The 16,310-nt window shown below is 39.1% G+C and overlaps 1 protein-coding gene across 1 annotated transcript in view; it reads left to right on the top strand.

Moving 5' to 3' along the window:
• The window catches only part of oca2 (oculocutaneous albinism II), a 115,238-nt gene that overhangs the window by 22,126 nt on the left and 76,802 nt on the right, over window positions 1-16,310 (top strand). Inside the window, exons 5-9 of the mRNA XM_041792041.1 lie at window positions 2,009-2,081; window positions 2,637-2,794; window positions 2,897-2,979; window positions 7,705-7,858; window positions 15,827-15,898. Of these exons, the coding sequence (XP_041647975.1) occupies window positions 2,009-2,081; window positions 2,637-2,794; window positions 2,897-2,979; window positions 7,705-7,858; window positions 15,827-15,898 (540 nt within the window). The remainder of the gene's footprint in view (window positions 1-2,008; window positions 2,082-2,636; window positions 2,795-2,896; window positions 2,980-7,704; window positions 7,859-15,826; window positions 15,899-16,310) is intronic.

The raw sequence follows: 16,310 nt of genomic DNA, 5'->3' as shown, positions 1-16,310 counted from the left end.
TGGTATGATGAGAAAAATGTATCATATCAAAAAATAAACATAAATGATATAGCTTCTTCTTACATCTGATCCAATAACTGCAGAGATAACCATAGACATAGAGTGCAGGTAGCAATATAAAAAATATTCCACTTAATTAATTACTGCATTACAATGCAATTTTAAAAATACATGATCTCAACCAAAGTAATATCAATAAAGAAAACGTGTTGTAAAATAAGTAACTGCATGAGTATTCACCGCCTTAAAGTCAGTATTTTTAGTAGATGCACCTTTGGCTGCGATCACAGCACTGAGTCTGTGTGGATAGATTTCAATCAGGTTTGTACGTCTGGACACTGCAAATTTAGTCCATTGATCTTTGCAAAACTCCTTAAGATCTGTCATGTTGCCTGGGGTTGGATGTGAACAGCCCTTTTCAAGTCAAGCCACAAATTCTCTATTGAACTGAGGTCCGGGCTTTGACTCGACCACTCCAGAACATTCCTCTTGTTGTCTTTAAACCATTCCTGTGTAGCTTTTACGGTATGCTTTGTTTATTGTCTTGCTGGAAATACATCTTGTCCTAAGCTGTAGCTCTCTTGCAGGCTGAATAAGTTTGTCCTCCAGGATTTTCCTTTATTTTGCTGCTTTCATTTCACCCTCTACCTTACAAGCCCTCCAGGCCCGGCTGCCGAGAAGCATCCTCACAGCATGATGCTGCCACCAAGGGGCTTCACAGTGGGGATGGTGTGTTTGTGGTGATGTGCAGTGTTTGGTGTCTGCTAAACATAGCATCTGATAGTCTGATGGCCAAAAAGAACCATTTTGGTCTCATCAGACCAAAGAACTTTTTTCTATTCGACCATGGATTCTCCCACGTCTTTTGGCAAATGCTCATAGATATTTAATCAGAGTTTTCTTCAATAGAGGCTTTCTCCCATGAAACTTTGACCGGTGAAGAACCTGGGAAACAGTTGTAAGCAGAGTCTCTCCCATCTCAGCTGCTGAAGCTTGTAACTCCTTCAGAGTAGTCATAGGTTTTTGGTGTCCTCTCTCACTTTCTCTTGCACGGTTACTCAGTTTGTGAGGACGGCCTGATCTAGGCAGATTTACACGTGTGCCATATTCCTTCTTTTTTTTGTATCCATCCCCTGACTTATACTTTTCAATAACCTTTTCTCTGAGTTGCTTGGAGTGTTCTTTTGTCTTCATGGTGCAATGGTAGCCAGGAATACTGATTAACCAAATTGTAAGAGTACAAGCACCAACTGGACCTCTGTTGAATTAGGTCATTTGAAAGGGGGTGAATAATTATGCAGTCACTTATTTTACCTTACATATTTTTGTTTAATAGATATTACTTTGTAGAAATCTGTTTTCACTTTAAAATTAAAGAGTTGTTTTTTTTTTGTCAAAACCCAACATAATATTGATCATGATTAATTTATAAAATCAATTAAAAGGTCAAACATCCAGGTGTGTGATTACTTTTTATAGGCACTGTATGATACTTTCAATCTTTAAAAAAAAACAACCACAAATCATACTATTTAAATTTAATTTTGAATTAACAGACCTAATGACTTTGATATTTTTTTATGTGTTTCTTAGAGATGGTTGTATATTTTAAGCCATGAGATATCCAGACTAGATTTTAAACCGCAGTCTCAAACTATTGTTTTTACACTCTAGGCTCAGTCCTTACCTCCAGAAAGTTATAAGCTAACAAAATATTGAACAATTTTACTTTTGTTCTTAATAATATGATACTGAAATTTCTTCAAAAACCAATATGTTATCCCACCAAGTTACATGTTTACAAAAGTCTACCACTCGTTACTATAATCACTCACAGCACAGACTTTGAAAACACAGCACACACCAGAATGAGCTTTTAGTTTAGTTCAGCTTGGCCACATAGTGTACTGGATATCCCATTTTTCTTTCTTGTCAGCATCACTGTATCTTTTGAAGGAACTGTGCAGACTGAGTCAATGATCTGTGGATGAATGTATTCTGCTTTCAGCTCTTCTTCAGCATGTATCCAGATCGAAATAACCCCTGGAGGATGCTCGCAGTCTCTTCAACAGAGAGTTTCTGTATCCTTCTCTTCCATTTCATGTGCATCTTTATCCTCTATTGTTATCTGAAATAATAAACAAAAATGTTGGGCTGCAGATGTCCCAGAAGGCTTTAATCAGCAAGGAGAGCACTGGAACATAATAAATGTTCATCTTTCTTTTAGCATAAGGGCACGCAGACCTTGAAGGGTCTTCATCTAGCTTCGATCAGAATGAATGCTGCCAGAGAAAAAAGGTAAGAGGGAGTGGTAGCAATCCTGACAGGTGAATGAATAGTCTCTACTACAGTGCTCTAATCTCTTAGTCTTATTCAAGGAGAAAAGACTTCCTTTTTATGTTCTGAAAATGGACTTGACATTTTATAAAATTAGTTATTCTTCTTTTAGGGCTTTTAATCAGTTTCATAATGTAAAAGCACCAATGTCCTCTTTCTTTGTCCTCGTCTGCTTTTCAGTCTAGGATTTCTTATATAAAAGAACTGCCATCTGCAAAAAGACTGTTCCAGTTTCAATCCCTTTTCATACCAAATAAACAAACAAGCTTGATTTTCCCTTGACCAGCATCGTCCCACAGCGCTGAACATGACAGATTTTCGAGACAACGCCATGCTAAAGCTGCAGGTCGGAGGGCCTTTCACAGGAGGGCCGATTGACTTCACCAGACAGGAGTACATCCTGATTCAGGTGGAGCAGACGGAGCAGGCGGGACAGCGGAGGAGGCGGGCTCAGACTGTGAGAAGTGTCCATTTAATACCAATTTGTTTTTTTTTTAATGATATGTGAAATGTTGATGAGTGAAACTCAACTTTTTAATCTTCTGCTCTTTGGGAACAGGTGGTGTACAACTGGACCATTCCTCTACATGGTGAACGAAGTGACCAGATTCTGCTAACAAAAACTTTTGCAATGCTCAGCAGGTACTAAGTGTGTATTTGTCAAGGAACGGGTGTTTTTGATGAAAATTATTATTAGCCATTCATGTCACCTAAAGGTGTTAAAGGAACATGAGTATCGTGCTCAAGTAAAAGTAATTACTCTGGTAACACAGCAAAGTTGACTGTGTTAATTAAAGTCACATGTAGTTAAATTTAACTTACGTTAAAAGTATCTATATTGGTCAATTCAACACATAGTTAAACTACACATTGAAAGTGATTAACTTTTCACAGTATGGCAGAGCTGCATTACCTCCTCAACACCCAGTGAACTTCACTCATAGTGCAAATGTGTCTCACACCAAAAACAGCAACAATCCAGCAGAAACATGACCCAACCCCCCCCCCCCCAGCAGGGATCACTGTACAAAAGGCAACATCCAAACTTAGCTAAACAAATCTAAAACACATCTGAACACGCTGCCCAAAGGAATGATCGGGAACTCTGCCCACAGATTTGAAATCATCATGGGTGGAGCTTAGATCAGTTGACTATTTACAGAGTTAGACCACCACTGGTGGATCAACACTGCCAATTGACTCCAACACTGAGTACCATTTCACTCAGAATAGAGTTAGAATCACAATTCGGGAATGAAAACAAATCAAAAATGATTAACCTTGCAATATCGACAACCAGTTTTGCTGTGTTGAACAGCTTATAGTAAGATGCAGCTATATTGCCCAGCTACTGCCTCCTGGTATAATTCTTAAGTCTAAAACACACCAGTGCCATCCAGTGTGTGTCAAAATGGTTTTCCCTATTATTTTCTATGAGCAAAGTCCCACTGCCAGTGGCCAGACGCCTGTTGAAGTGCAGCACTTTAGGAAACTGCTCTGTTGCTACTGTCCACAGCTGGCAGTGTTTCCCTGAGAGAACAGCTGTTTTGTCCATCTCGGCTGTCATAGGAGCAGTTCTGTTTGAGATTGTTTGAGGGCACAGAAAAATAAATTTAGTGCCATCTTCTGTTTGAGGAGTAGAATAGACAGTAGTCCTCAACTGCTGGTAAAATACCACTGGCCCTATTATTTTTTTCACTTACCTGGTGAAGCAGGGAGATGATCCCTGAGCGAGCTTTCGGCTCTGGTATCAAGCACCTGGCCATGCAGTGGCTGGCAGTCTTCGGAATCTAATTCTTAGAAAGATGCAGATATATTACCTAGCCCTACCTAATAATCTAATTCCTGGTTAGATGCATGCTTTTCTCTACAAAGACTACCATCTCTACTTTGTTCAGTCTGTTCCTCTTCTCATCCAGGAGCAGCGCTGTCTCCAGCACCGGCAGCTTATAAGTTTCATTTCAAGCTGCGTTTGTGTGCTTTGTTTAACATCCTCACCAAAATAACAGTCCTTGTACAGGGGATGTAATAAAGCAGTGATGCAGAAAAGTGGATCAAACTCTGTTTGAATCCCTCGTTGACAGCTTCTAATAAAGTGGTCTTTGTCTTCTTTAACACCATAATCAGCGGCTGCCTCTTTGCATAAAGGACGTTCTGGGGCTCCTACTGAGAAGATCATGTCAGCAGCTGATAAATCTGATACGCTGACTTCTTTTTTGTCAAGTATTTAAATGGAAAGAGAAGTTATGATAAAGTTTTCAAACTAACTGCTGTGCAGTCAAAGTTGTGGGAGATGGTAGTCAGAGGCATACGTCACAAGTGTTTGTTTTTGTTCCAAGTGCCATCATGTAAAGCCAGGTGTACACTGTGTGATTTCAAGCCGACCGTACCATGGTCGTGGCAGAATGTCATCTCGTACTGTGCCACTGAATCATTTATGATGCACGACCATCGCGCACGAGTTGTGTGCTCACAATGTACGATCTGACGGTCGTGCACGACCTGAGTGCTCACACTGTGGGACTGAAGTCAGGACGGATTGTGACAGAAACCCGCAGAGTTTCCTTTTTAAAAAGTCTCAGGGTCTGAGGGTGAAGTGTTTCCAGTCATAGTCTCTCTCCCCCCTCTATCTCTCTCCCGCTTTCTCTGTCGCTCTTGCTGTCTCTCTCCCTCTCCCGCTATCTCTCTCTGTCTCACACACACAAACAGCATCACCGTCTGTGTCAGCTGCAGGTCTGCGGAAAGGAATATTTCCTGCTCGTTTATTTACTTTATCATTGCGGGATGCGTCAGAAAGTCATTCCAGCTGTTGTCATGGTAATTTAGAACATTGTTTGACCATTTACAAAGGAAAACAATCCCCCAAAGTTGTTTATTATGCTCGCGTTTCTGCTGTCACTGTGAAGTGTCTGTAGTCGACTAAAATATCAAACATGCCAGAAATCCTCACAACCAGTTGGGAGCAGGTCGTGGGGTCGTACGATGGGCTGTGGTTGGCTGTCGTATGCCCCTGTACACAGCCTGAGAAACGACGCCCAATCCGACTGAGAGTCGCACGACTCCAAATTCGTGGCTGAATCGCAGGAAAATCGCACAGTGTACACCAGGCTTAAAACATACTGTTCCATCGGGTTGAGACATCCTGCTGCAGTCTTTCTGGCTTCACTCCTGGCATACACAAAACATGCACAGCCTGCAGGTGCGAGTAGGCAATGGGAGAATGTTTTACCTGTCCCGCTGTTTTTTGGCCAAATTGCAACCACATCCAAGATGCCATCGTGGACAGCCAGCTTTAGGGTGTGCCCAGCAAAAACTTCTGAGACTGCTGTCTATTATTGCTTTTGTCATATTTTAGGTTAATCTCTCACAACATGAACTTTAGATTTGTCTGTTTTACTCATTTGACATACATTGGCTACTGCAGTCAGTGCATAGCATGTTAAATACCTAGGGGCAGATGACTTAACAGGATGACCATCGGCCAATGCCAATGTTAGACCAATCGTAAAATGGTGCATTGTGGTGCAATAAAGAACACACTATGATTGAGCACTATGCATATTTTTAGCATGACCGATTAAAATATTAGAATGTAAAAGTAAACATGAAAACCTTATCAAATTTGCATTAGCAAAGATACTTTGTTTGCTGTTTTGAGCCTTTCTCCATACCAAAAACTCACAACATGTTATTTAATGTTCCATAGTACTGAAAAGTATCAACATAATGAAAGAAAATGAAAATGTCCAGTCATATCTTTACCTTAAAGCTGCCTTTAGCAGACAGAGGAACTGAGATGGAGAAGTAAGTGGTGGATAATCAGGTAGAAAGAGTGGGCCCTGGTAAGTGTTAAGAGAAGTCAGACACGATTTTCTGATTGTTTTACAGCAGTTATCTTTACACTTCTCAGAAACACTTTGACAGGAAGGTGCAGGATGTTTGTTGCCACTGAGGTGGCATTCCCTCCTGCTAGCTGTGTGTATATAAGCCTTATCCTCTGTCATAGCCTCTACCCCCCTAACTGTTTTTTCAGTGGTCAGCAAATGAGTTTAATTAAGCCCCTTTATCATCTCATTAAAATGCACATGTTAATGTCTGTTATAGAAAGATAGAGAGCAGAGGACAGAGAGAAAGCTCCTGCTCCCTGAAGTTTTTCTTTAAGTCCTGACCTGTGAACTTTTTAATTTACCCTGGTAAACAAACTTAGGGTGCATGCAGCATCTGTGGGCCTGTGTCTGGGAGACTGTTAGGTCTTTGTTGATGCTGGATGGTCTGGACAGTATTCACCATGATACTTTCAGAGTGTGGTGGTAGTCAAAAATGTTTTTATTGAAGAAGATAGAACAGGATGAGTGCTACACATTTCTAAAACATTATAGTGAGGATCAGGCGGTCTTCAGGATGAGAAGAGAAGAATAAAACTGCAAAAAATGAAAAAGTAAAATGCCAGGTTATTTGCAAATTCAGTCCCTGGCAGAAAAAGCAGTCAAAGCTGAAAAACGGAGGCACTCTGATGTGATAAAAAACCTTTTTTACACAAAGATGTTTACATGTTTTGAGCTGTCCTGATGAAGACTGCATGCTTGGCATACAGGAATAAAAGGCAATATTTTCTAATATTGGGATGTACCTCATACTGTACAGGGCCTGAAATTCAATCTTTAAACTGGGGGGGAAGTATCCCTCTTGATTATTCACATAGGGGGGTTTATGATAAAAATCCCTTACGTTAATTTTGACGCCTCTAGCAAAAGACGCCAGACACCACTTTAACACACAGGCAAAGTGTACAGAGAGAGCAATGGTAGATTATGGGCGAGGTTATCAATCGTGGAAGATGATCTTTTGTCGGCAGCTATAGCCTACCTGCATGGGCCGAGCACCAGTGCACTATGGAAGGTGACGTTACATCTTTATACACTCACCTCAGCTTACACCTGCCCAAATCTGTGTGAGGAGAGGGAAGAGAAGTGAGCCTGTCTTTTTATCAAACATGCAAATATGTGCGATATGACAAAATGGTTGTCAAATAAATTTATGCAGAATTTTTCCGCATTATCTCTAAGGGAGCCTTCTGGGTTCAAGTTCAACTTCCAGCCCCTTTCCAATATGTCTTGAATTTCCCTTTGAATTAATAAAGTACCTACCGACCTACCTACCTATTGTTTATTCATTTATGCATCTTAAAGTTGAGTCATTTTGGAATATTTGGGTTAAATGCTGTTGTTTTTGACAGCTTTATAAAATAATGTAGAGTCTTAAAGTCACTATGTCTCTGCTCTTAGACTTCCTCACATTATTATCTGCTCTGGGAAAGTTTCAATGAGAGAAAAACTGTTTTCGCTGTGTTTACATCTGTCTGTACAGTGACCCCATCTCCATCAGCGTTCAGGCCTTTCTGCATGAAAACGAGATGGTGCCTTTATCCATGACCTACCAGTCGCTCTACGTCACCGTGGAGACACAGGTGGCCATTGCTGGAATCATCCTGGCTGGGGTGTATGTTCTCATCATCTTTGAGGTAAAGTAAATGATGTAGGATGTTTTCTTTAACATGGTGTCTAACTTTAACTTTGTTAAATCTATCAAAGATTTAACAAGATTTATCAAAGAGGGGTTGTGAAAAGTGGCTTGCAGAAGGAGCAGCAAAGTGTAGCCGGACAAGAGCAGTTTGAATATGGCAGCATGAATGCGATTTGCCAGTAAAATGATGCAGCTTGCTGTCAGCTGATGAGGGTTTGCATGAGATCAGCTGATCTCAGTTAAATGGCAGCACTTGGCTCTGTGACATGCCTGGATTTACTGTAACATGTAAGAGCCTATTTTGTACAGATATGGTTTTGGTGTGCCTTGAATTTTTTTTCTCGATCTTAGGTGTGCCTTGGGCTATAAAAGATCAAAAAAACGTACAGATTCATGTGTATTCTGTGTAAAAGCATTCATTTTTAGCTTTGAATATGTAATTTAACCCATTTTATTTGTAAGTGTACAACATTTTCTGAAGTTCCAACTCTTGAAATGATAACTTTTTTGTGCTTTCTGCTGAACATTTTCTGATTGCTTTATATTGTTAGAAGAAAAGTATTAACTAAACAGCAAAACAGCCAGTGAACTCCTAAGGGTAAAGCAGAATAGAGTCATGACTGATTTTATAATTTACACAGAATGAAGATGTGTATTGATAACTCAGATGCAAAATTTGGCTTTAATAAACATAAGAAATGCATTAAAGGTAAATAAACCTCTGTTGTAGCTGTTTAAAAAGTATAACTCTGATACTGATAATAGAAGGGGTCTGTCAAATCTTAATCAATTTCATCTACATGGTTAAATCTATTTTTATAGATTTAACCATGTATCGCTAAATGGATATTTTGTTCGGCAATGACGGTTCTACTCAAAAGATGCCCCTTTGGTTGGCCGAGCAACATACTTTGACTCTCCAGGGGTCGCAGTGCTAAAAACTCCCATGTGAGTGTGCAACAAAAGCTTTAGACCAGAGAGGAGGAGGCTGGGAAAATCTGTGCCAGCAGCAGTGCAGTGTGATCAGCGCTGGTGTAGCAGGGGTCATGAAATGGAATCGGCATTTAAACGGACCGCCTTGTGAGAGAATGAGCTGTAATTGGTTTAAAGTGATGGAAGGCGATGATTTAATCAGTTGGCGGTCAGATAATTACAGCTGGGCATTTGACTGATGTGGTCTGCTTAAAATAATGCTAAACTTCACTTGGTATCACAAGGAGGAAAGGAGGAGGAGTAAATCTGAGGGAGAGTGGAAATAACTGAGGTGTCAGTAGAAATGTACCAGTTTACTGAAACAGAGAGGGTTTGGATGGGAAAACATGATCCTGAGATTTATCACCCCCCTGAAAATGTCTGTGTATGTTTTCTGTCATCTTATAATGATTCTAACCTCCCTGTATGCTGGAGAAACTGTGATAACCAAATTGCAAACCATTACCATATTTTCTGTTATCAAAGACTATTAGAGAGGGATTACATGGACCCATGGAGACACTCTCAGATGTAAATTTTCCTGGGATGAGGCAATAGAGTTGGGAGACTTTATGGAACAGCAAAATAGCCCAAACTGTCAGGAAAGACATCATGACTTCAAAACCCATAGCACAAAATAGCTGTAGCTGTATGGACATTTTATACTGACAGTATCCTCTATTATCCTCATCAAATGAACTAAAACATGACATAAGAATACTACATTTAAAATGCAATGCATGGATTTTCTTCTGATGGAAAAGGCAGTATTATTTTTCTTTGTTTTTATTTCTTTATTATCTCAGAACACATTGTTTTGACAATTACAGTAAACAGAGGTGTATTAACACTTACAATAATGTGATGAAGAAACAGTGAAAGTGAACAAGTACATTGTACAACCTCGAGTTCAAAAAAGTTGGGGCACTGTAATTAAAACAGAATCCTAGATTTGCAAATCTTGGGAGAGGAATGTTGTCTCATTCTTGTCTGATATAGGATTCTAGCTGTTCAGTACTCCTGAGTACTCTTTGCCAGATTATTTTGTTTAATGATGCAGAACTTGATGAGTTCAGCACCTGGACTCTTCTACTGTGAAGCCATGCTGTTGTGACATATGTGGTATGTGGTGTAGCATTGTCTTGCTGGAATATGTAAGGCCTTCCCTGGAAGAGTCTGGATGGGAGCATATGTTGTTCCAGAACCTTCAGCTTTGATAGTGCCTTTCCAGATGTGTAAGCTGCTTACGCCATTGGCAATAATGCAACCCCATACCGTCAGAGATGCAGGCTTTTGAACTGTGTGCTGATAGCAAACTGGACTCTCCCTCTCCTCTGCGGATGCCAGTTAGCAATCTGACCACAGAACAGTTTTCTATTTTGCCTGAGTCCATTCTAAATGAGCTTTGGCCCTGTGTTTCTGGATCGTGTTCACATATGGCTTCTTCTTTGACATACATGTTCCTGAGCCCATGCAATGATTTCCAGTACAGAATCATTCCTGCTTTTAATGCAGCGCTGCCCAAAGATCAAGAGGATCCAACATTGCCCTTCGGCATTGTGCCTTGCACACAGAGATTTCTCTAAATTCTCTGAATCTTTTGACATTATGTACTGGAGAATGTGGGATAATCAAAGTCTATGCAAGTTTATGTTGGCATATATTTTGGCAATAAAAATCTGTTGATATCAGCTGTAAGTATTGGCTGTACAAACAAATAAGTTAGTGGAGTTTTAGGCTGGACCAACACATTTACTGCAGCCGAAGTCTTTTCCTTTATTCATCATTATTTCTTATACTTTTAAAGTCTGAAATTTGTTTATCTTTAAAATAATAAATTGTGTGTAGAATAAAAAGTGGGTGGGTGCCAACCTGACACACCAGATGGATTTTTTTTCACACATCCATCTGGTAAACCACTCATAGACAGCATTTGGGAAAGGGCAGAGCCTTTGAAAAAAAAAACTTAGAGGTTGATTGGATGAATGTTCTGTCAGTCACATCTTTATGGGCCAATCAAAGCAACAAAACACGTGATGTAGCCATTACCGAGGAGTAAACTCCATAGGGAACTGCATAACGTGAACTATGGCGACTGTAGGCATGTCAGTACATGACTTTTGTCGTTTTTTTGAAAAGGAAACAACTCAGTGCTGTTCTTTTTTCTTCTTTTAACGAAGAAAGGTCGTCAAGTTCAGAAAACTGCCGCTTTAGCAGCATCCACGCTAATGCCTTCCACCATAATTGCACCGGCCTCTTGTTGTTGCTTGCTTATGTCACGACTCCACCACGCCTGAAAGTACTGCCTCTCATTGCTGATTGGTCCTGTCACTTTCTAACTGGGCCCAAATGTCTCGGACGGGAGCTTTGCAAGATGGATTCGCCAGTGAGAAACACAGAAACGGGCAAATCCATCTGCTTTGCAAGGTTAGGTGAGTGCTACATGGGGTCAAAAGTAACCAAAACTTTTTAACCAGGATCTTCAGGATAATAGGACATGGAGATAATGTAAAAAAGAGGAACAATGACTTTCCAGATTACTTTAAAAAAGAGTCCATAGTGTAGTTAGCAGTCAAAACTGAGAATCTGAGGCACTCTGGTGTAATAAAAGTCCTTTATTAAACTTGGATATCTACCTGTTTTGAGTCCAATGAGTCTTCATCAGGAAATAATGAGCAGATAGAAAATAAAGATAAGGATTTTTATTACATCAGAGCGCCTCATGTTCTGAGTTCTGACTGCCATCGACACTAGATTCTTTTAGAAAGTAATCTTGCAAGTCATTGTTCCTCTTCTTTATAATAAATTGTGTGTTTTAAGGGCTGAAGTTTTAGGTCTGAGCTACATTGTAATACCGGTATTGATATCCGTAACGGCAAAAATATCAGCATATCGGATATCAGCAAAAATCCAATAATCGTGCATTCCTAATCTGCCCATCTTTACCTCTGAGAGACGCTGCCTCTCTAAAATGCTACTTTTAAACCCAGTCATGTTACTGGCCTGTTACCACCTCTTCCAGCTGTTAGTACCATTTATTTTTCCAGCCTTTTCTTGCCCCATCTCTACTTTTTTGAGATGTGCCAAAATATTCAAAATGAGCTAACATTTTTCATGAAAGGGTTAAATGCCTGTTTCAACATCTGATGTGTTGTTTAAGATCTATTATAAATTTAACATTGGTTTGTGAGATTTGCAAATTATTGCATTCATTTACATTTTAGACAGCGACCCAACTTTTTTGGATTTGGGTTGTACATAAGTATATTTTTTAAATGACTTAACTATAAGGAAACTACACATTGATTTATGACCTGTCTGATGTCTCTTAGTAATTTAGAGTTGCTGATTTGTAAGATAAAAATAAAATGCTTTCCCACATGTTGGTAATCCTCACTGATGTGTTGCTTACTGGCTTCTCACTTTTACAGATCCTTGTTTAGATGCGAGCTCCCTGGATATTCATCTGTTATTTTCATTTATATCAAGTCAGTGTTTGGTTTTAATTAGAAGGGCTAATCTCACTGAGCTCGACAAGGTGTGAACTCGCTAATCTGCGCCTGCAGGGGCAACACTAGGATGTGAAAGTGAACAGCAGGCTATGAGATATGACAGCACAGTTACACTCTGCACTCTCACTCCCATGTGTCAACTCTGTTGCTGACTGTCAGCTCGTGGAGGCTGTAATTGAAAGTGCGAGCGATTGTCTGTTAAGTTTGAGAGCATGCAGTGCACAGCTATTCAGACATCAGCAAGATGTCATAAGACTTGAGCTCCATCAGTGAACGCCTTGCTCTGCAGAGGACAATCATTTTTCTCCATTAAACTTTAGCTCAATGAGTGATCTTATTTTTAATGGGCACTCTAGTATAATAATCTTACAGAAGTCTAGAGAAGACAATTGCGGCATAGTTTATGACAGAGGCTGAAGCAGTAAAGGAGGATAATTTTGTTCTCTTTTGTGTGTGATTTGAAAAGATTGGACAAAGAGAAGTTTCAAGTACATCTAAGCTTTAATTCACTGAGTGACAGGACCCAGTTAGCTTTGAGTTTGACAGAGTCGGCTCTCTCTCAAGACAACAACTGATGTTTTCTTCTGCCATAAAAGACCTGTCTTATATGTGAAGCAGATGACATAGAGTTAGCTTCCTTCTTAATTTCTTTTTTAATCATCAGTCCTGCTGTAGGTCGAGACAAAAGGCCATAGATTCCAGTTTGCTCCTCAGAATCAGCGTCTGCGTTATTCCCTCATAAGACTGCTTCCTTTCCTGTAATTTAGTGCCATGTTATGAATGTCAGAAGAGCAGCTCAGATGTCTGATAGCACATCAGCGTTATCATGAGCCTCAGTTTTTTATAATGAGATGCCTCATACATGAGAGTAGTAATGGGGCCTGTTGGAGGAGAGCAACTCCGAATAGCGTTATTGAAATGTCTGTAATGTCTCCTGTTGCACTCCTCTGTTTTTGACACAGAGGAAAATGACAGACCATTGAAGACGAAATGGAACATTAGCTCCAGCAAGCTGTTTGACTTGCATTTTCTTTTTCTAAATCCAAAATATTTGGAGAATAATTGGATTTTTTTTTGAAGATTTCTCCAGTATGTTACATTTTCAACACTATGAACACTTATTCTCTAGACCAGGGGTCATCAACTTCATTTTCACAAGGGCCAGCTTTTTCTTGACTGACGCTGTGAGGGCAGGACATTGAAATAAACTGAAATAAAATCTATGTTTTTGTCTAATTAAAATATTCTTGGAAAAACATGATTTACTCCCAAAATTAATGAGACTTTAAACCTTTAACAATGAAATCAGTCCCCCATCACCTCAGCCACAAGATATTTTAGCTACATATTTCTGGGGCCCTCTTGACGTCTTTCACTGAGTTTGATGCTAGTATGCTCTGTTGTGATTGGCCAAATACACACGCAGGAAACAGATCTGTGAAAATTCTCAGAGGAGGGAAAGTGCACTCTCAGAGAGCCTTGTGTGGGAAATTATTGGAAAAAACTGCAACTTTAAACAAGATAACAATTATAAGCATATGTTAAGCATGCCAAATTACAGAAATAATAGTATGCTTCTTATCTGATAAGCCGCTAGGTTGAAGTTTTTCTTCAGACTTCAAGAAAAAAAGTTAAACAATAGCATCCTCTGGGAGCTGGATGGGAAGCTGTGGGGGGCCTCCAGTTAGTTATCACTGCTCTAGACCAATGTCTAGTTATGGGTGTTTTCATTAGTCTTTAATAGGGCCCAGGCACCGACCTAGGGTCAGCTAGGACCCGGTTGTATCTGTAGGCTTAAATTTTCTAGCAGAAGAATCCCTGATTTGGGGACTTTAACCCCTTAAAGCCTATTGCATCATATTTGACACATAATTTTATGAGACCTCTATCTAATCAACATGATCAGTGAATAACTTTAAAACCTTTTTAATATAATTATATAAATGACAAAAATGCCTTCCAGTTGATTATCAGTTGCCAAAAATGCCCAATGTATCAAATGTGATTTAAAAAAATAAGTAAATAAATGTGAAATTTTATGGCATTTTTTTCTGTTTGGGATCTTGGTAGAAGGTTAAATAAACATTTCAGTTCCAAAAAATGAGAATTTTCTGTCTATTTTTTTTTTTGAGTTATCAGGCATTAAGTGGTTAACATGTTCAAAAACTCACTAAACTTTACAGAAAATTGTCCCCTGGTGGATATTTTGGTATTTTGATGGAAATGTGCAATCCCACCAATGTGAGATAAGGTGGGAAGAGCAACATGCATGAAAATTGGTACACTTATGTATTATGATAAGATGAAAAAAAAGTCTGCTGGGGCCATGCTCTAAAATGTACAGGAAGCCCACTACAAACAGCTAAGTTTCAAATTTTGGCATTTTTGAGCGATTCATGAGTTTCATATTTTAACAAACTAGTCCGAGGGATTTAATCTAATGGACTCCAGATTTTTTTCTGCTTATACTAGACAACATGGAGATCTAAAGTTGTAAAAACCATGAGTTTTCACCATAGGGCGGGGCCATTACAGGAGCCCATGCTTAAAAACTCTACTGTTCATTTTTTTGCAGTGAAAATACACCAATAATGCCTTATAACTTTTTCATTCTTTTGTCAATCATCAGGGAAAAATTTGTAAAATGTGGCAACATTTGGTGCAAATCAGTGGTGAAAATTGATTAAATAGGCAAACATGGGTAAAATGTGGCAAAACTTGGCAGAAATAAGAGTTGAAATGTAGTTAAAAAGTTGGAAATATGAGTTTAAGTGGCACAAAAGGGTTAAAAGGGGCAAAAAGGGATAAAGCAGCAAATATGGGTTTGAAATGAAAAAAGCTGCAAAAAGGCAGCAGTAAAAAGGGTGAAAAGTGGTTAAAAAAAAGTGGCTAAAATGGATGGAAACAGTGAAGAAAAGAGGTTAAAAATTGGCATGAATAAATAATTTGAACATCATAACCTGATAATATTTTGACACACTTTTCAGTTCCAAAATGAGGTAACTGTTAGCCTGGATGCTAGCACCAATGCAACTGATCCAACACACATGCACTGATATCATCAGTAAATGACAACACTGAAGAGCCCATTCTCTGGGGTTTTTCAGGGGCCCAGACAGCGTGGGGGAATAAAATGTTCTGAATTTTTTTTTTCAAAGATCCAGGTACATTTTATAACAAAAACCAGACAGCACCACCATGGCACCATTAGAAAATAAATGATTTAATACAACATATCCCAAGCAGCATAAAATAGATTACTATAAAATAACTGTCAACTTGTGGTCATGACTTTAAATTTAATTTACTCGTTGCATTACAAGAATTAATTTTCACTCCATTTGACAGAAGGGGGTTCAGATTTTCAGATCGTTTGTGAATGAAAGAGATTGCTGATGTCTGAATGTAAAACCTGATGTTTGAAATTCTCCCCATGATAGAGTTACTGAATTGGGTTTTAATAGTAATTCTTGTTTTTTCAGATTGTGCATCGTACTCTGGCTGCCATGCTTGGATCTTTCGCAGCCTTAGCAGCTCTGGCTTTCATCGGTGATGTAAGTTTTTTTTTTTTTTTTTACCCTACACTAAGACTCTAAGGAAATGACACACTGATATCTCATTAAATGTAGCTTATCATAAAGTTTGTCTTTAGTGTATGACATAGGAATTGGATAGCAATTTCAGTTAACAAGCACCTAGCATGAACTTAAAAAGAGTCTAAGTTTTGAGAGATCTCATAAATAACCGTACTCAGACATCTCTCAGCTCATTTCTGCTTTCTGGTGGGTATATTTGGATACTAAAGCTGGTCAAAGCAACAAACTGTGAGGCTGATTAAGTAAGTTGTAATATTACAGGGACAATTTATGATTTCAGCTGAACATAATAAAACAGACATTTGACACAACTCTATTATGGTGCAACCACTCACTGTACAATTGTTGATTTTTTCAGTCTCTTTATTGA

The sequence above is a fragment of the Cheilinus undulatus genome, linkage group 7 (assembly GCF_018320785.1).
Source record: "Cheilinus undulatus linkage group 7, ASM1832078v1, whole genome shotgun sequence".
In the NCBI taxonomy this organism is placed as follows: domain Eukaryota; kingdom Metazoa; phylum Chordata; class Actinopteri; order Labriformes; family Labridae; genus Cheilinus; species Cheilinus undulatus.
Note: the sequence above shows the minus strand (reverse complement) of the source record. Positions and strands in the feature narration are given on the sequence as shown.